Here is a 20,606-nt window from a genome sequence, read left to right as displayed (position 1 = left end):
ATGTTAAATGGAAAGAAGCAATGCAGGCAGAATTTGAGGCGCTTTCTCATAACAAGACTTGGTCCCTTGTTTCCCTTCCTCCCAACAGGCTCGCTTGGTTGCTAAGGGTTTTCATCAAAAGCAAGGGTTTGATTTTAATGAGACATTTTCTCCAGTTGTGAAGCCGGTTACCATCAGGCTGATTCTCACTATTGCACTCACTAAAAGTTGGTCAATTCAGCAGCTTGATGTTAACAATGCCTTCTTAAATGGTCTGTTAACTGAAGAAGTGTACATGGAGCAGCCACCTGGATTTGTGGACTCTAATGCCTCTCTAGTCTGCAAACTGCATAAAGCCCTCTATGGTCTTAAACAGGCCCCCGGACAGTGGTTTGAACGGTTGCAAACTGCCCTTGTTAACCTCCATTTTAAACCCAGCAGGTGTGACCCTTCTCTTTTTATTCTTCGTTCAGCTGGTCACACTGTCTACAGTTTGGTATATGTTGATGATATAATCATCACTGGTAGCAGTCCTTCTCTTTTAAAGGACATTATTGCTAAGTTAAATTTTGCCTTCTCCCTCAAGCATCTGAGTACCTTGGATTACTTTCTTGGCATTGAAGTTAAAGCTGTTGCCCAAGGTTCATTACTGTTGACTCAGTCCAAGTACCACAGAGACCTACTGCACAAAACCCACATGTCTGAATGCAGTTCAGTTCATTCACCTATGCAATCAACTTGCAAGCTTACTAAAACTGGCTCTCCAGCCTTGGCAGATCCCTTCATGTATAGGTCTGTAGTAGGAGCACTTCAATATGCCACTATTACTCGATCTGACATTGCCTATGTTGTAAACAAGGTTTGTCAGTTCATGCCTCATCCTTTGGAGACTCATTGGGCTGCAGTAAAAAGAATTCTCCGATATCTCAAGGGCACCATCCATTATGGGTTACATATTTCTCCTCACTCACCTAATCAACTACCTTCTCTAAGGGTGTTTTGTGATGCTGACTGGGCCTCAGACCCAGATGACAGGAGAATCACTTCTGGTGCTGCAATATACTTTGGAGGTAATTTAGTTTCTTGGTGGTCCAAAAAGCAACAGGTTGTTGCCAGGTCTAGCACAGAAGCTGAGTACAGAAGTCTAGCTCAAGCAACTGCTGACCTTCTCTGGATGCAAACTCTTTTACAGGAATTATCTATCCCTACTCAACAGCCCCTTGTTTTGTGTGACAACCTGTCGCACCTCGAAAATAATGGGGATACGACTTCAAAGCGAAGCGCAATCGCACGCTCGCAATGATGGACTGAACAGAGTCGCCACCGAACTTTATTTATTCCTAAAAAGGAAAGGGGAAATATCGATAAAACCCAAGACAAATGAAAAGATAAGATATGGTCATCGTAACCAATATCAGGGTTCGGGAGTCGATTACGCAAGGGGAAGGTATTAGCACCCCTCACGTCCGTTGTACTCAACGGGAACCATTAGGTCAGTTGTGTGCATTAATGTTAGTTTGAAATGTTAGGCTTTTCAAGTTATTAGGTGGGAAAGAAAGAGTAAAAGAGAGGAAAATGTTTTTGGATTTTTTAACGAAGGACTAAACCTAAGTTTTTTATTAGTGGGCCTGACAAGATTTATGAATCCTGCTCCTACGTATCTCAAAAGAGAAATCAAGGCTTACGTAGTTCTGGGTGGAAAAATGTTTGTTTGTTGGTCGATTTTTAGCGAAAGCTATATTATATTAATCGACGAAAACATCGTTTTACCCAAAACAGATGAGGAGTGAACGCATACCACACATCGAACGGATTTATAAATCTACATTCGGAAAAGCGTCATTTATCTCTACTCAACAATCGTGGCCGAAACATTGTTTTGTATCACTTAAGACAATATATCTTTCATTTATGAAAAATGTTTTTGATTAATCGCACGGAGGCGAGAAAGAGTTTGATTGGTTGGATGTATTTTGAGTGATGGCGAGGACTTGGATGAGCGAGATATACATCTCGAATCCTAGCCTCAGGAGTGCATGGTATACACCATGTTCCATTTCCATCTTTATTGAAAAAGGTTAAGATAGGAATTAAGTATTTTGGAATTTGATTGAGAAAGGGTTTGAAGAAACCGCATTGACAATTTTAGACGATGACGAGAGTTAAGATTGGCGAGGCATACGTCTCGAATCTTAACCTCAGGAGTGCATGGTATACACCATGTTCCATTTCCATCTTATTGAAAGAGTCTTAAATAAGATTTAAGTATCTTAGATTTGATTGAGAAAGGGTTTAACGAAACCACATTGACAATTTTAGACGATGGCGAGAGTTTAAGATTGGCGAGGCATACGTCTCGAATCTTAACCTCAGGAGTGCATGGTATACACTATGTTCCATTTCCACCTTTATTGGAAAAGTGTGAAGATAAGAATTAGGTATTTTGAGTTTTGTTGTGAAAATGACTTGACCTAGATCAAGTGTTGATGGACGTTTAAAAGGAATTTGAATGAGTGTTTGAGGGAAAACAAAGTGGATAAATTTGGATGATGGCGAGAACTAGGATTGGCGAGATATACATCTCGAATCCTAATCTCAGGAGTGCGTGGTATACACCACGTTCCATTTCCATCTATATTGAAAAAGTCTTGAATATGAATTAATATTTTTGAGTTTTTTATTATGAAAATGGCTTGACGTTGGATCAAGCGTTTGATGAGAGTTTGAAAGAAATGGAATAGAATAGGAGGGAGAAATGAATTGATTTGTTTATTGAGAAAAATACTCGACGTTGGATCGAGTCATATTTTTGTATTTTTTGAAATGGTTGATTTTATTCTTGTGTTAGTAGCTAACTAAACAGTCAAGCAAATAAAGAAATAAAGTAGTACAAGATTATTACACATCGGGGGAGTGGGGTACATTTTGTCAAATGGGGATTAAAAATCATGAAATAATTAAATCGGACCCAAACAACAAATAATGCAAAGCATGAGTGTAAGTGCAAGAGAACCGACTCATTGTAAGAAAGCCCAAGAGTAAGCTATGTGAGGTTGACGGCGATGCTTAAAAAAGCAATCGACTTACAAGGGTGTGAAAAAGGGCTCGATATTAAATCGAGAAGACTATGATTTTTATAATTTTAAAATAAATGGTTTCGAATGCATGATGCAATTAAAAGAAAAAACAAATCTATATTATTAAACAATGATAAAAAAAAGAAATATGAACAATAAAGCATCAATATAAAAGAAAGAAAAACTATGCCTAAGAGTATCGAACCCACTACACTAAAGATCTAGAAAACCAACCCTCTCCACTAGACCACTTAGGATTAGTTGTTATTTACAATGTCAAATGGACTTTATAAATCAAAAAGATTGGAACAAAGAAAATTAAAGAAAATAAAACCAAAATAATAATAATAATAATAATAAAAAAGGACTGTTGGGTTACCCCAAAAAATCCAGCCGCCTGGCTGTTGGATTTTAGAGGTTGGGAATATTAAAAGAACAACTAACTAAATCCTAAACTAATAAAATCATAGTTAATGCCCTACCTAAAAACTCTAAACATTCACTTAATGGGGATTAAGAGCCTGTTTTAAAAAAAGGAATGAAGCCTTGAATGAATAAACGAGAAAAGAAAAAAAGGAAAAAAAGAGGACGCAAAACAGTATCTCAAACGTCCTTCCCTCTCATTCTCCTTCCCAATCTCTCACGATCGTCTCTCCATCGCTCTCTCTCGTTAAAACTCTCTCACTCAAAAGCTCACACTAGCCTAATCTTTCTTCTCTCCGTCTCGCTTTCCCCATCCTCGCCCTCTTGCTCTCTAACAAATACTCCAGAAAGATTCAAGCCAAAAGAAACTCACCTTCGGTGGCGGCGACGGTGATGATGGAGCCTAAGCTTCACTATTTCGCCTCTCTCTTCCAGGTATGTACCGATTTTGGGATTTAGGGTTCTTTTTGTTCTCCGTTTTTCAAATCCTCTCTCTGAATCGCTCTCTTCTATTTATGCCAGGCTGATTAGGGTTTCGGTTGGTGTAGAAAGGCTCAGAGGAGAAAGCTTTCAGAAGTGCTTTTCATGCTCAGAAGCGAGTTTGTCCTCTTTGATCATTGGACCCGGAAAGGTAATCTGAACATAACCTTTCTTCTTGAACTTTGTCTTGATCCCATTTTGGGATATTTTCTGGATTTTAACGATTTGACAATCATTTTAACTTTTACTGCAGGTTGGGATTGGCTTTGATTCCTTATCTGAACTGTTTGCCTTTTGATCATGAACTGAATCTGTGTTTTCTTCTGCTTCTGTTTGATCCATGGAATAGATAGGTACAACACCAGAAGGATTTCTCAATGAAGACTGAAGAGTTTCCAAATATCTAGTGTCGCAGGAACGCTTTGATTGACCAACTGAAAACTGTTGAACCCTTCTGATTTCGTTATTATCGTGGTTAGCAGCAACTCTATAGGAAGCATGTGCCCCTGGTTGTAGCTGGTGTGCATTCGAAAGCTTGTTGTCGGTTTGTTTCATGGCTTGAGTTCTGATGAGGAGTTTTGTTTTGCTTCCTTCCAGCTTATGGTCTTCTTGCACTCTTGCAGGTTTTTAGCTTGGTCAATTGCTGTTAAGTTAGTGTGACATGGTAAAGCAGGTTAAAGTTAATGCAGGTTTTGGCTTTTCCGCTTTGTTCGCTGTCATTTGCAGTCGGCATCTGCGGCTTCTCTTAGTATCTTTTGCCTCAATGAAGTTACTACCATTTATTGATTCTGATTGCACAACAACATCATTCCAAGATAATATGCTATCTGGAGCTTCCGCATCTATTTCCTTGGTTATGCCGATGATGTCTTTGGATTGTACCAACTGCGCTTGGCATTGCCTTCATGGCTTGACTTGCAGCTGGATTGTATCTGCGGTGTCGCTGTTCGGCCTTGGCAGCTTGGAATTGTAGCGCACAGCTGGGAGTTTTGGAAGTGTTGATGCCGTTTTTGGATTGTTAGCTTAAGTTTGCAGCTTGAAGTATTGGCTCACGCGGATGTCGCCGTTGTGGAGTTCTTTATTGGCTTAGCTGGGAATGCAGCTCACGTGCTACCTTGGGTGTGTTTTCGTGCCATTTCTGTTTGCAGCGTTGCAGGCCTTTGGAGGTGTCTTACTGCTATGCTGTTTTCTGTTTCAATTTGCATTGCAGTTTGTTGTTTGGGGCTTTTGTAAATGAAACCGGGACTGCTGTGATATTGCAGGTTGGATAGAATTGACCGCACCGCCGAAGGCTGCATAGCAGATGACGCTTGCATGACTGATTTGAGAGGTATTCGACGGGTTTGGTTGCAGAAGGCTCCGCTGTTGTTGTTGCGGGACTCGGATAGACTTTTTCATTTGAATTGCTCATGATGTATGCCATGAAGTTTGATGTATGTAGCATAAAATGTATATGAATAACCAATGAGGCATAATGTAATGCTTATGTAAAATGCTTGTTTTAATATGTAAAATGTGCTTATGATATGTAAATATTAATGGAATGAAGTGTATGAGAATGTAGCATTACGTACCATGCTTTTTTATATTGCCTTTTTTATGGATATGCAAATGATCATAAAATGTGGATAATTGAGAAGTTGGTTTATAAAATGGAAAGGACTTTTAGGCATAATCCAAAACTAACTTAAATATCAATTTAAATAATAATAACAAATCAGTAAAAAAAACCAAATTAAAATCAAATTAATTTATAATTCATTTAAAATTACTTGGATATCAACTCTAACATTCATTTGGAAATAAAAATCGATTAGAGTTTTAATCGTTAGTAAAAATAAACAATTAAGATTAAATTGACAATTGGAATTAAACTTAATTTGAAATTAAAATCAAATTAAAAATAAAAAGGAGTCAAGATATTAAAATCCATTTTATACTGATGAATGTATGCAAATGCAAAAATAAAAGAAAAAAATGGAAAGATTTCAGGATCAAAATCGGGGTATGACACAACCAATCTGCTGTGTTGTTAGCACACAATCCCATATTACATTCAAGAACTAAGCATATGGAGATTGATCTTTTCTTTGTAAGGGAAAAGGTTCTAGCTAAACAAATTACTGTGGCCCACATTCCAGGTGTTGATCAAATTGTTGATGTCCTCACCAAGCCTCTATCTTCAACCAAGTTTCTGGAGTTACGGCACAAACTCAGGATTGCAAGCTCCCCATGAGTTTGTGGGGTATTAGAATATCTCTTAGAATAGACATAATACACTTTGTATAAGGTGTTACTGGCAACTGTCAATTTAGATATAGTGGTGACCTGCTATCATAGGTCACTCTGTTTTGCATCTATATAAGGCAAACAGTGACCTAGCTTGTGTTGAGTTTTTCCAAAAACAGAATTCTGTTATCAAAGAATGAAAAGTTTCATTATGATTTCTCTGTTTTAGAAACAAAATGTAATTAGGGATGTTTGTGTAATGAAGTTTAATAGTATATTACAAGATGGTTAATTCTGTTGTGTTTTAAATTGTATATTATTTTCATCTGTTATTTTTTATTTATATGTAGTATATTATTAAGTAATACTTTCTCTATTTTAGATAGAATCTTGTGATTTTCAGTTAGATCCTTCAGCCCCTCTCAATTCTGGGTAGGATCACGAATTTGACAACATTTATGATGATAGAGTACTAGCAAACTAATCTCAACTCTACTCTTTTAGACGCATGTCTTTTCATCAGTTGATAATCAAAAAGATTCCATTAAATTATGTAAGCCTCGAGACATGGATGAAAAGGACCAACAAGTTAACATGTAACATGTTTATTTCAGATATAAAGACTCGGTGGAGCTCAACAGACAATAAATACAGTAGCCTTTGAACTAATTAGCAACACAATTTAACATCAGCTAAAGATCCCTTGACTACTTCCATTTATGACATATTTTATCTTTATTTCCTGTTTATTTTATGTTTAGTAATTTCCATTATTTATAATTGGAGTTTTTGGAAAAAATTATCGGATATGTAAACCTCAAAGGTGCAAAGAGAATGAAAATAATGAAGAAGATTTGATGAATTAGAATTAAATTAACAAATGATATTGAATAGAAATGACAAGAAAAATGGTACTCAAATTACACGTGCACAATCACCCGAACCACATACTAAAACTGCAGTATCTCTGCCTATGCGACTAGCTAACTCAGGCTGGACCTTGAGATATTCTCTCCTGACAAATGATGCAGCTTCAGTAGCAAGGGCCTCCTCCACAAGCGCAATGCAGCATCCTCTAAACCCAGCACCACTGAAACGTGCTCCCAATACACCAGGAGCTCTCAGTAGGATCTCATACAGTTGAATCAGTGGTTCAGAACCTTGGTAGACACAATTACACATGATCATCAATATTCAGTTTTTACTTGAAGACATTCAGATTATATAAAGGTCAAAAGATATGCAAATTATGTCTTGTAAGCATAAGGAAATTTTACTTTTAAAGCTCATATACACCAAAATCAAAACAAAACTATATTAAACACCTGTTATCTGAAATTTACTTAAGTTAAATATAAACTTCAGCGGTAAATTTCCACCGTGCACATGCTCCATATGAATTAGATGAATTCAAATATTTTAGTTAGTTAAACTTAAACTGGAAGAAATTAATAATGGATGGAGATTTTTGCATTTTTCTCAGAGGAGATTGGTAAAGTCGATTAAAAATTTGTAAATGCTAACTCAAACCGGGCAGGTTAAGAGCTAAACTTCAAACCTGAAAGCTGTATAATGCATAATCCAACACTTCTTTGGATAGGAAGCGACAGAAAGAGAAAGATTATAAGAAAATATGAAGCAGTAGAGGAGGAAAAAACATGAATAAAGTGCTTCAAAGTAGTATACGGAACAGCACAATCCAACACTTCTTTCACGCACAATGTTAACGGCTTCTGGATGCATTTTAACTTTTGCAAAATTTTTAGGACTCAATACTTCTAAAGAGAAGTGCAACTAGATATCGGAAAGTTGAAATCTATATAGGAAACATGTTTTTCCACCCCCTATTGGTTTCTTGTATTCAACTCACTTTCATCTTAGAGTGATAAGAAATGAAATTTCAGAATATATCAATAAACAACGTTGGGGTTAAGGTTATACCACATTCATAATTTTGAATGGAACTCCGACCAGAAGCAGCAATGAGAATTCCAAAATCTTCTAAGCTTCCTCTTTCCCAGGCCTCAATTCCTGAGTTACACATCAAATTAACTACATTAAATCACATGAGCAGAGGTGAATACAAACTCACCTATGAAGCTGAGATTTATTGAAGCAGTAATAGGGATTGTACCTTTCATAACACGCATATTCTCTGAGAAATAGTGCTCTGCTCTTTTGGCGAGATCGGGTTCTAATTTGCACTGCACAAACAAAATGTAGGACTACTTGATTATGCTAAAATCATAAATAGAATTAAGTTAGACATATGAACGTATGAAGAGCATTAACCATCGCACACTAAATTAACTAGCATGGAAGGACACTATGGCAGGAATAGCACAATATATTTTCACAAATGCCAATGTAACAATTTATCGGCATTTGAACACTCAAAATGGAAAGATTGGAAACCACAAGTGCCATTAAACTTTGGCATATGGAATTTTCCATTTCTACCTTGGAGAGCATTAACGTGAATGCATGAGAGCTTGCTGAAGCTGGATGCAAATATTCAAACATTTACTACTTCCCAAGTGAGTTTTTCATTATCTTGTTTGTGCTCGAAGGGAACTCCAATTTAGAGTGAATTGCAAATAGCAATCATCACATTATTTTACAGATCCAACGAGAACTACATAAAACAGAAATGAATTTTATCATGATAAGCCCTTTGATTTCACTGTCAGAAAACCATATATGCTCTTAATTAGCCCTTAAAAACTAGTATTTTTCTCAATTTCATCCAATCTATATCGTGAGGAGCTTCAGAAGCTGAGTAATTATTCTTTAAACGGAAAATGGTTTGCATGTCCAGCATTCAGAATACCAAAAAAGCTCTTTTCTTTTATAAAAATGATAGAGCCAATTCAATTGGTTCAATTCATTTATGTATCTCAGTTGACGTCATTCAAGGTTTTCCATAACTTTTGTATCTCTCCATAACATCATTATTGATGAGTTCTGATAACAGGATGCATAAAAAAGAGAACTACTGAAATTTGTTCTCTACTTTTCTGAACTTAACACTATAAAATTGTTTTCTAATTAAAAAAGGTACTTATTCATAAATATAACTCAAAGTTCATGTCCGTTCAATCAAGCTTGTATAAAATTAACATCAATTGTGCATTATAACATTCAAATTAACCATGGTCGGGTAAATGTTTATGTGACAGAATTCAGCATTTAAATGCTCTGTACCTTGTGAGCCTCATAAACTTCTGGGGCAACTGCTTGGTGGAAAATGCAAAGAATAACTTAGACTAGTTAGTGTTTTGATAAAAGATATAAGAACATAGTTCAAAAACGAGGAGTAAAAAACACTAACCATTTGATAAGATTGGTTCCGCTTCATAATCTCCAGATGCTCTGCAGAATGAATTAAAAATAACATAAAACCCCTGGAACAATTATTATCACACCAAATTATCTAGAAAAGAAATTAAAGGTAAACACTAGGGTGCATGTGCTTTTGGTGTTTTTCATTTGATGAGCATGGAAGTTTAAAACTAAAAGTGTTTTCTACAGTCTTCATAATCTGATTTTTGGTTCTTACAATAGTTTATAGGATCGTAATCTCAAAACCCCTACTTGTTTGGAAGTAAATTGTGACCTTTCAGACTTAAAAAGTGTGGTGTTGACAGATTTTGATGGCAATAGTTCTAAGAGGCTAAAGTTCAGAAATATCCAACATTTTGCATGCAACACATGTAAAGCAAATGCAAGTCCTTGTTAAAAAATATGAATGAAAACAGTCATAATTTACAAGAGAATAAAAAATAGAAACACAACTTACTCGAGAAGAATTTGTGCAGCCTCTTTACATTCTGCAACTCGCTTATTATATCCAGGGTTGGTAGTCAAAGCTTGCTTTAACCCAGAAAGAGCCAGCAACATTTTGGTTGCTTTCGGTTGTTCACTCTCTTTGTAGTCTTGCATCTTTGGCCGATGAATAAGCTTATATTCTTTCGTCTGCATATGCCAAACTAAGACATGAAACAGAGGAGTGACAGTGATAACAGAGAGAACAGCATTTTGTAGTTAATAAAATGCAGTGTCTTATACATGTAGACAGTTTATACATCAGATAATCCAAATAAAAGAAAGAGATCCAACCAAAGAGCCCAAATGTATAAGAACTAAGGAAGTATTTGTTTCAAGTCTAAGAAACAGATTTTCCGGGAATATACGATTAGGAAATGGCTATACCCATGTTTACAAGACTAGAGAAAAAATTATTCCTAAGTGTAAGGGTTCCCATAAATAAAATAACTTCTATAATTCCCATGGTTTTATTCCCGTTTGAGAAGGATAGAGGAATATGTATAATAACTTGCTATCCCTAACATTTGGCAAATTCATTGCTCTCCCAGAAAATTAAGGCTTATATATTAACATTTCACATGGGGGGATGAATGATATCGAGTGAAAATCAGGTTTAAAATGACCTTCCCGTCTCAAACACATGTTCCTTCAGTACAGCCTTCTACCAATGTGAAAAAGACAAAAATATACATGCATAATAGAAAATGGCAGACACAATTGGAAGGTTGGGAAACAAACCAACAAAGGGGTATAATGCCAGACATCAAATCTGATTATGCAACTGATGGGTATACTCTTTAAAAAAAATAAAAGTACGAATATAAATTGCAACAAAAACACACTAATACAGATATTACCTTGCAATTCATGCACATCAAACAACCGTGGAATGAAAGTAATATGGCTGATTGGTCCATTATGCCATTTTTCAGACCCAAATATTCATTCTCAATCAACCTATAATGAGAAATTAGAGGGTTGATATTACAAAAGTATTAAAAAGCTAACTGTAGCTTATCAGTAATGATAATGACTGACAAGATGGAGGCAGCATTAATTTTGACCTTTGATGGTAACATTTTAGAAGCATATTTTACGATTCAACATAATATGTCTAACTAGCTGGCATAAAAAGGGCTAACATAACTGTAAGAAGCAAAGGTCTGTAAACAATATTGCCCTTCTAACAAAACAAATATCAAGGTAGTTAAAGGCAAAAGGCATTCGAGGGTTTCTATGCCTTGAGCTGAAGGCCGCCTAAGCCTTGCCAAAGAAAGGACAGAAACACCTACTTTAAAAAGGCATCCAAATTACTTGATTTTTTGCATTAGTTTTCCATATGAATTTACATTACTGGCATGAAATTCATAGTAAAAGTAAAAGGTTAAGATAATAAATTTACAAAGCCATTAGTTGCTTGCCACCAAAGCCCAACAAATAAAAAACATATCCTTTTATCATTCTGACTATTTAGCAAGTTAGATGACTGGTCATTTAATATTTATTGCTATCCAGAAAGGCACCTATAAATGCCAAAATGTGATGTCCCCTCCTAATGCCTAACTTTGGTGTCTTTTGATGCCTTTGAATATATTGATTCATGCATGTACTGATGTACCCATGGTTTAAGAATAATACATTGTGATGTCTCCAAAGATTTGATATACTTACCTATCATATTCAATATTTTCAGTAGGAGATATTTCTAAATTATTTGCATGTTCCAAAGCCAAGAGGTAAGCTACTCCAACCTGTCAAAAAATGAAAGTCATCAGAAAATCAGAAAACATGAGCAATGATGGATATTTCACGGTGTAGTATGAAAGAAACCCAAAATGAGCAGCCAGTTAACTAAACAAATTAAATCAAAATGAATCTTTCTTAATAAGCTAAACTAACTCGAACCAAGTTGCGATGAACTCTATTTCAATTCTCACTAGAAGGGCCTTTGGTCCACACTTTTCATAATGTAAAGGACCCAAGGAAAGAGAATATTCGTAAGGGGATATAAGCTTTTGGTGGCTGGGGTAGGAGAGTTGAGTAGAATGATAAGGAGGTCGAGGGTGCGATCCCCACTCCCAGCATAATGATAATAATTACTAACAGTATTCACATTTTTTTGTTTCACAAAAAAATAGGGAGACAGAGTCGCTACTTACTGCGGCAGAAGAGCTTAAGCCTGAGCTGTCCAAACCTTCAGAACCCCGTATGTATCCAATGATACCCTGTAAACAATGTGACAAGTAAGGATGGGTGTACATTTTAAAACAATGGAAATCACTTGAATGCAACAGTCTCCATTGCAAGGAAACCAGAAATAAATTAAAACATGTTTCTTATTTTCTAGCCACAAGATTTGAGAAAAGGTATTTAGAGTTACAATTACACCTGCACTTGTCTAGTAGTACTCGAGACCAACCAGAGCTAGGAAGGATCAAGCTCACAGATATATTCCATGTTCTTTTTATAGTACATATCAAATGCCATCATTCGTAACCTTAGTTGAAGAGAAAAAACTTTTAACATAATTAAAATAAAATGAAAAAAAATATGTGCTGAAAAGTGTCTGATAACAAGACCTACAAACATAGGATCTATTGAGTTGCAGAACAACTTGTTCGACACTTAAAATCTGGAGGCATGTTGAGAAAAAGAAGCCCATCACAAACAGTATAGCTGCCATGAAGTCATGAACATAAAGCAACCTAGAAACAGAATACAGCCATAAAACTTTCTTTACGCCACCTTATCAATGCTCAGCACTTACAAGTTTTCTCCTTTTGTCCTTCTGATACACTTATGCTGATTTCAGAGTGTGTTTTTTGGTGAATTTGCTTATACATGATTGCATGGAAAAATAAATCAGTCTCTTGACTCAAGTGTTTCTGAATACTGCAAATCTTGGTAATTCTCTGGTTATTTCAAGCTATTTTTACTACTTATGTATAGTTCTGTTACTGCAACGTTTTAGTATCATGGTATATTTAAGTGGTATATTCATGTGCCATCATTAACAAAATAAAAAGGTAAGGCCCAACAAAACCGCAGACTATGTACTTTATAATTAAACCCTGAGCCTCTTAGTTTCACGCGGATAAATATAAGCCCATTATTTACCCCCATAAATACAACACAAGTCACTGGAAGTTAACATCAAGATATAGCAAAATAAATAATTAGTAAAGAACATATCATACTGGAATATGTAAACTTTAATAGTTGAGTTGATTTTAAACAGTAGGAGGGAAGGAACATTTAAATGCAACACAAGTCACTGGAAGTTAACATCGAGATTTAGCAAAATACATAATTAGTAAGGATCATATCATACTGGAATATGTAAAGTTTAATAGCTCGGTTGATTTTAAACACTGAGACGGAAGGCACGTTTAAAATTATTGTCACAGTAAAAAAATTGTTTGATTTTTGATTGATTTGTGTTTCAGAAAATCTAATATGGAAGTTGACAACAACCTATTGCTTCATCCCAAAGCAATATCATAAATTCATAATGTAGAATGGATGGATATTTTCCCATGAATATACAGAACATGGAGCTTTCAGGCATCAAGTATGCTTTTTATAAACAACTTTTATGGCCCAGGTAAACTACACTGTATATCCATGATATTCAATTTAAAATACTGTAATAAAAAAGTATGTGTTAAACTATCATAGAAAGCTGCTATTTTTATTTAACACTAGCTTAGCATAGGTGATAAATAGAAAGGTGAATCATCATGGTGTTATCTCTTACCTTTGAAATATTGTGCCCCCTACTTTGTAATGCATATACGGCTCCTCTAGCATAACGCCCCCAATTGCATTGTTCCCGTTGCTCGGAAGAATTCTCTGCTGAATTATCATGTTTTGTCTTAGTAGTTTGCCATGGCTGCTGAATCTCGTCAACTCTATCAAATACCAACCACTTCACTCAACATTGGGCAAATTATATAGTGTTATTAAGGAAGTCCAAAATGACAAAATTATACAATGAAAAATGAAGCAGCCCGTTAACATAATTGTCGTTGAAATGTCAACAAGCTAGTAGCTTGATTGGCAGTTTGGCACTTTCATTAACCTAAGATAATATTGAGAAATGTTAACAACATATTTTCTTACATGCTTTTTAGACCTACTATTTATCATTGGGTGAAATTGATGAGGATCCAACGGATTAAAAGGAGTGTGTTGTGCTAAATAAGAAGTAGGATTCACGTGGTTTTGTGGTAACCCTTAAATATCACCCAATAAAAGTTGGTTAACAAATGTATTGTTGAATCGAATCCTTCATGATTTTATGAGCAATGGAAGAGAACTTTTGAAATAAATAAAAAATAAATATTAGGAAACAGCAAGCCTTATGGTAACTAGCCAGATACCTGAACGTAACTTCTCCTTGAAACTGTCCCGAACGAAGTACAAACTACAGAAAAATAAAGTCCCACATGTCATTCATCAAACAAAAAAAGGCAGCGTGAAATAAGTGTGTGTTTGTGTGTGTGTGTAAAAGAGTGAGGGAAAGACCAGTCTAAATAGAACAGGTACTGTTTAATTGAATGCTTAGCAGCTATATGAAAGAAACAAAACCAATTTCGAGATGTTTTATCATGTTTTTCAAGATTGATAATTGAGAATATGACCAAACTTTACCTCATCACTTCCAGAAGGAGTAAACCCCAGAAGTATTCCCTTATCGATTGTCATAGCTAAAACAGTCCCACCCTGCAGACACCGAAGTGCAAAATTACTCTTCAAATTTCAAGTGAAAATTAAGAGAATGTTGACTAATGATTGAACAGAAGAAATTTATCTGCCCAGTCAAAAGTTTACCTACAAAACATGCCCAAACAAAATCATCAAGTTTCATTAGCAATAACAAAACAGACAGATGTATAAAATTACCTGATGATCAATGTGTGCCCCCAAAGGACAAATACGATAGGGAGATACTACAACTCGAACGTCCTCTTTATTCACATTTGCCATTTCAGAAACTTTCTCTCTCATTTCATTTAGCTGCAGATTACAAATTTACATACAGATTAGCCATTGAGTATCAAAATGTACTGATCGAATGAGAACAGTTTCATTTGATCAAAAGGAAATGTTTCTTCCACTCCATCTTTTAGTTCACGTTCTCCATTTTTTTTTGGAAATCTTCTATCCTCAACTTTCAAAGGTCTAAAACAATCTCAACAATGAAAAAACCAGTGAAGTCGATCACCTTGTAGTACATTCCCAAAGATCAATAAATCACAAGATCGCATCGCGTTATGCCACAAATCAATTACTAGCATCAATCACGAGATACTCCTAGCTCAAAGATCAATAAATCTTAACTTAATAGGACATTCCCAAACCCTATAAATTAACCATTTCTACCAATCACAGATTCACAAGGTGTTAGTCACCAATATGAAAATTCATGCATTCTAGAACAAGTCAATCCCTAAACGGAACTACAAAATATAAACACGCGTGCAACTATTGATCAGTTTCCAACAAAATAGGTAACTGCAATATAGATCTAGCGGTTAAAAATGCCAGAGTCCTTTAAACAAACAGCTTCCGAGCGTAGAAAATAGCAATGCGGTGAATGAAATCGAAACAAATCGGAAAACATAACGCACCTCTGTATCAGAAGGCCAGCATAACTCTGTCATCTCCGGTAAACAAAATTGCTCGGCGAGCGACGTAACGAGGAAATGAGATCGGAAAATTCACCACAGAAAGAAGAAGCAATACATGAAGAAAGTGATGATGATGATGATGATGATGAAAACGTGGAATGTAAGGATCAATTGAAGTTGGTGAATGGTTGGTGTAGCGCCAAAATCGGTTTTAATTGTAAGGTAGTAAGTGATTTCACTTTAGCTTTTGAATGAATGTTCATCAAGTGTGACAGATAAGAGCATAAAGTCATGTATCGTATAATACGTTACATGAAAATATTATATGATTGTCCAAAAATGAATATTGAATTAAAAAATGGATATCATATCATATATTATGTGATTAATTAATTCATGCAATGCAAACCCATAAAGAGCATATTAATTAATTGAATAAAAGGTAGTAAAATATATTAATTAAGTCCCCTTAAACCACCTCAGTACTACCATATCCAGAAGTGCATGTTGGAATTTGTGATATTTCAATGTTATTTTTATCCACCACCACCACTAACCTACGCCGAATCACTTACCGGAGCACTGATAAGTTGTATCTACGGAAGAAAGAAAGATAAATTTATAAAAGTTAAAATTGTATTTAATTTCAATTTATAAAAATTATTCTTATGATTATGAGATTTCCTAAAGTTGTAAAATGAATTTCTTTAAGTAAGGTGTTCATAATATATAAGATTAAGTGTAAAAGAATTTACACTCTAAACAAGTATTACAATCATTCACATGTGATACATGGAAGATGATTAAAATAAAAGTAAAATATTATGTAAAATTTTAACAATGTAAAATAATTTTTTTACATTGAAATATTTGAACTAGGAAAGTTTCTATAAAAGTGCAAATAGTTTGGTCGACCGGTCAATTTTTCTCTTTTCATAGATGTATCTCTGGACGCATTCAATATACACAAAATATATTGTACGTGAGTTACGCCTCATTTATGCCTAAATTAATTCGGAGATGCATCTCAGAAATCATCATTGATAGTATTTTAAATTGATTGAGCTAGTTTAATCAAACCAGTAGCAATTCTGGAGATGCGTCTTTGAAAATGTCAAATGAGAAATTTAATAAAACATCATCTTTCATGTTCTTCTTCTTCATGATCAAGCATCATCATTCTATTAAAACCCTTAAAAATCCTCCTTCTATTCTCAATCAATTTTTGCACTCCAAAAGAATATTTTTGTGTTTTATCACATCAAAAAGAGTAAACGAAACTACAATTTAAGGTAAATGACATGTTTTTCCTTCTACATTACTTGCATTAATATGATTTTTGTTTGTAAAAATGAACGTTGAGTCTGGAGATGCATCTTCAGATAAGGTTGCATGTGTTTCAGATATGCACTTTTGGATTGTTCTAAAGTTGAATTTGAATATTCAATCTGCTTTCTGTTATGATTGGTTGTAGATATAGTGCACCCAGATACTTTCCCTAAAGCTATTGTGTATGTGGATGTTAAATCGGATGAAGTGGTGGATGATGTTAAACATCTTGAATTGAGGTGGATGTTAAATTGGTTGTTATGGAGGTAGATGTTCGTGAATACTTTACAACTAAACAAGAGTTTGTTAAGCGTGAACATATGCTATAATAGATCCGCACAAAGGCCGCCAAACATGGGCTTGGTGTTGTAATTGGTAGGTCTGATAATGGTTATGATATAAGACAAAAATTTGTAATAATGAAATGTAAAAGAAGTGGCACGTACCACCAACTTATTGGAAAGTTGAAACGGGATAACATCAGATCGAGAGTAAGTTGAAAATACAATTCTAGACCAGGTGAAGGAGGAAATTGTTTGTGCTTGATATAACACCCTAAATCCCGAAACTTTTATATACAAAACATTACTCGACAATTTAAGGTGTCACCAACGACAACCCTTCAAAAAACACATCAAAACACTTGCAAATTACGCAGCGGAATCAATATATTAAAATCTTTCAAATTAACTTCATCAATAAAGTATTAAATTTCTCAACGCCAAAATTAGCTTAATTAGAATAAGACAACTCCTGTCCCCGATGTTACATAATCAAAGCACTAAACTACTAATGAACGATAAAGCGATAACTAAAGAAAAACAAAGAGTAGCCCCCAATAAACCACCTTCCACGCACAAAAATAATGCTCGCTTCTGGTTATCTACAAGATGTCCATGATGAACAACATGAAGCAAAGGGGTGAAAAATAGCATTCAATATGAATAGTGTAAATAATATAAAGGTAAAGAAACGTACAACATAACACACATTCAATACACAATCAACATCACCATAATCTCACACTCAATCATAACAACATGCACATATATATGAAATGTGACATGCGATACAACGTGACACTTACGCATGTGGTACCATTATGGACAACACATGTTCATCTCGCTCCTGAATCCCCACCATAAGATCATAACACACCAAATTGCTATTATCACCATAAGTAATGTTTCACTAATTACCATCTGGAACCAGCTACTCGCTCCTGAATCCACACATCGGACCAAAGCACACCAAAATTTGACCAAAGTTTGTACACCATGACGCATGACTTTCAACAATATGCAATATCACCGAAATTAACACCAAATAGTAGCACCACATCTAATGTGAATTCCCACAATATTCAATCATGTTGAGATTATTTTAACATTAATTCATCATTAAGTAAACACAATGATCCACACAATTATCCATACATTCCACAACATATATTCACATATCACTCAAACAGACCAACTATCGTACCAAACATCACAAAACAGTCGCTGGAATCAGAAAATGGACCAACAAATTGATACAAAACAGCAACTCTGCAATGTCATTCTCGCTGAGCGACGTATCACTCGCTAAGCGAGGCTCACAGAAACCCATAAGCTTCACCCAGTCACACTCGCTTCAACAAACATAGTAGCCCACTAAACGAGCTTTCGCTAAGTGAGATAGCTCATACCTGCAAAAATACATAACACGATTTGCCTTTGTAGAATCCCTAGAACTCACCCAATTCAGTCCCAAACATCCTCAAACGCCCAGAAAATTATACCACGTGTTATAACATCATTAGGACATGTTAAATCACAACATTACATCATTTAATCCATTAAATTTCATAAATTCATATTTATGATCATGCTTTCAACAACTCCAACAATGACATAAACACATAGGAACAAAAACAGAATAAAACACATGTAATTCAACATACGAAAATTGAATAATAACATCTAAGTTTACCAATTTTCATAACCATACATCATTAGAAACAATCTATGAACAAATCAAACAGCCCCTAGAGAGAGTAAGGACCTCTCATCATGTTATACACTCATATTAAATCCATTTATCCCCATTAGCTTAGGTTTCTTGCAAAAATTCAGAATTGACCAAGGTTGCTCTTCCTTCTTCAAGCTCTAGCCTTGTTCTTCTCACTTTTTCTCCAACTCATATTTTTCAAGTACCGTAAACTTCTCACAATTTTCACACTTCTCTATTATAAATAAAAACCTAATTATTCAAGTTAGGTATTTTTCTTACTACCTCTAACTTGTTCTCCAAATCTTCTCATTACTCCTCATTTCTCTACTAACTCATATTTTCTCTCTAATTTTTATTACTAAATAATTTCTAACATAAATCCACCAACTTCTAATTATTCCATTTACTAATTACTAAATATAATTAGTAAAAAAATACTAATATTCAAGTTATTGTTAATTATTATACCAAGCACCCTTATTCTCACCACACCTTACCAATACCATTACAATCCAACAATATATATACGCACATAATTTATTTTAATTAAAACATATAATAACTAAATAAATACATAAAAAATTCAATTAAATCAATTAATCGAATTTGGGGTGTTAAAACTCTCCCCCACTTATATAATTTTTGCCCTCGAAAATTATTTGAAGGAAACAGAGTTGGATACGATTCTCTCATATGACTCTCCAGCTCCCAAGGCATGCTCCCACCTGTTGGTCCTCCCCACACTATATTCACCAAGGAAATCTCCTTACCATGTAACTACTTCACTTCCCGATCCTCTATCTGCATGGGTGATGCCTCAACTATCAGGTTCTCTCTCACATGTACATTATCCACTTGGATCACATGAGAAAGATCTAGAATGTATTTCATCAACTAAGACATATGAAACATGTCATGAAGATTAGCAAGAGGAGGTGGAAAGAAAATCTGATAGACTACCTCTCATATCCTCTTCAAGATCTGATATGGACCAACAAAAGGTTTAAGCTTTCGAGACTTCAAAGCTCGACCAATACCAGTTACTGGGGTAACTCTAAAAAACACATGATATCCCTCTTGGAACTCAAGTGACTTCCTCCTCTTATCGTGGTAACTCTTCTGAAGACTTTGTGAAGCTTTCATCTTCTCTTAGATCATCTTGATCTTCTCATACATTTGTTGCACAATCTCAAGTCCAAGCACAACACTCTCACAAGATTCATACTGACACAAAAGAGTCTTACACATCATACCATACAACGTCTCAAACGGTTTCATCTCAATACTCAAATTGAAATTTTTATTGTAAGTGAACTCAACCATTAGTAAGTAGTTGTCCCAAGCACCTCCTTGTTCTATCACGCAAGCCCTCAACAAACTCTCAAATGATTGGATAGTCCTCTCTGTCTTCGTTTGTTAGCAGATGATAAGCAGAACTCAACTTCAGCTTAGTACCCAACACTTCTTGTAAACTCTAGCAAAATCTTGATGTAAACCTTGAATCTCTATCTGAAACAATGTTTGACATAATACCATACAGACTAACAATCTTCTCAATATACAAGTCAACCAACTTCTGCAAATGATAACTGCTCTTAATCGATATGAAATAATCTGATTTAGCCAGTTTGTC

General features: G+C 35.1%; 1 protein-coding gene and 1 long non-coding RNA gene across 4 annotated transcripts; one reads left to right on the top strand and one right to left on the bottom strand.

Moving 5' to 3' along the window:
- The first annotated feature begins 3,519 nt into the window (after positions 1 to 3,519).
- On the top strand, positions 3,520 to 5,528 carry LOC127108442 (uncharacterized). Of its 3 annotated transcripts, XR_007796043.1 has the most exons (5): positions 3,521 to 3,914; positions 4,002 to 4,110; positions 4,213 to 4,478; positions 4,583 to 5,125; positions 5,222 to 5,528. It is a non-coding gene; the product is annotated as an uncharacterized LOC127108442 (long non-coding RNA). The 3 variants fall into 3 exon arrangements; XR_007796044.1 differs by having other exon boundaries at positions 3,520 to 3,914; positions 4,213 to 4,503; positions 4,583 to 5,528; XR_007796042.1 differs by having other exon boundaries at positions 4,583 to 5,528.
- Positions 5,529 to 7,023: 1,495 nt separating this feature from the next.
- Positions 7,024 to 15,962, bottom strand: LOC127108441 (galacturonokinase). Its single transcript, XM_051045912.1, has 14 exons — positions 15,650 to 15,962; positions 14,922 to 15,035; positions 14,670 to 14,741; positions 14,399 to 14,442; positions 13,774 to 13,927; positions 12,176 to 12,241; positions 11,688 to 11,767; positions 10,874 to 10,973; positions 9,988 to 10,163; positions 9,520 to 9,560; positions 9,393 to 9,421; positions 8,323 to 8,392; positions 8,130 to 8,219; positions 7,024 to 7,348 (listed from the first exon to the last, which is right to left on the bottom strand). The coding sequence occupies exons 1-14, from the start codon at positions 15,680 to 15,682 to the stop codon at positions 7,104 to 7,106; spliced, it is 1,314 nt and encodes a 437-aa protein (XP_050901869.1). The 5' UTR covers positions 15,683 to 15,962; the 3' UTR covers positions 7,024 to 7,103.
- Positions 15,963 to 20,606: the final 4,644 nt, after the last annotated feature.

This window comes from Lathyrus oleraceus, chromosome 7, assembly GCF_024323335.1.
Source record: "Lathyrus oleraceus cultivar Zhongwan6 chromosome 7, CAAS_Psat_ZW6_1.0, whole genome shotgun sequence".
Taxonomy (NCBI): Eukaryota; Viridiplantae; Streptophyta; class Magnoliopsida; order Fabales; family Fabaceae; genus Lathyrus; species Lathyrus oleraceus.
Note: the sequence above shows the minus strand (reverse complement) of the source record. Positions and strands in the feature narration are given on the sequence as shown.

Excerpts from the sequence above, each read along its gene's own strand:
- LOC127108441 (XM_051045912.1), bottom strand. The coding sequence starts at position 15,682 with ATGACAGAGTTATGCTGGCCTTCTGATACAGAG. Across the intron at positions 9,561-9,987 it reads GCTGCACAAATTCTTCTCGA|AGCATCTGGAGATTATGAAG; the intron begins GTAAGTTGTGTT and ends TTCATTCTGCAG. Across the intron at positions 9,422-9,519 it reads GGAACCAATCTTATCAAATG|TTGCCCCAGAAGTTTATGAG; the intron begins GTTAGTGTTTTT and ends TCCACCAAGCAG.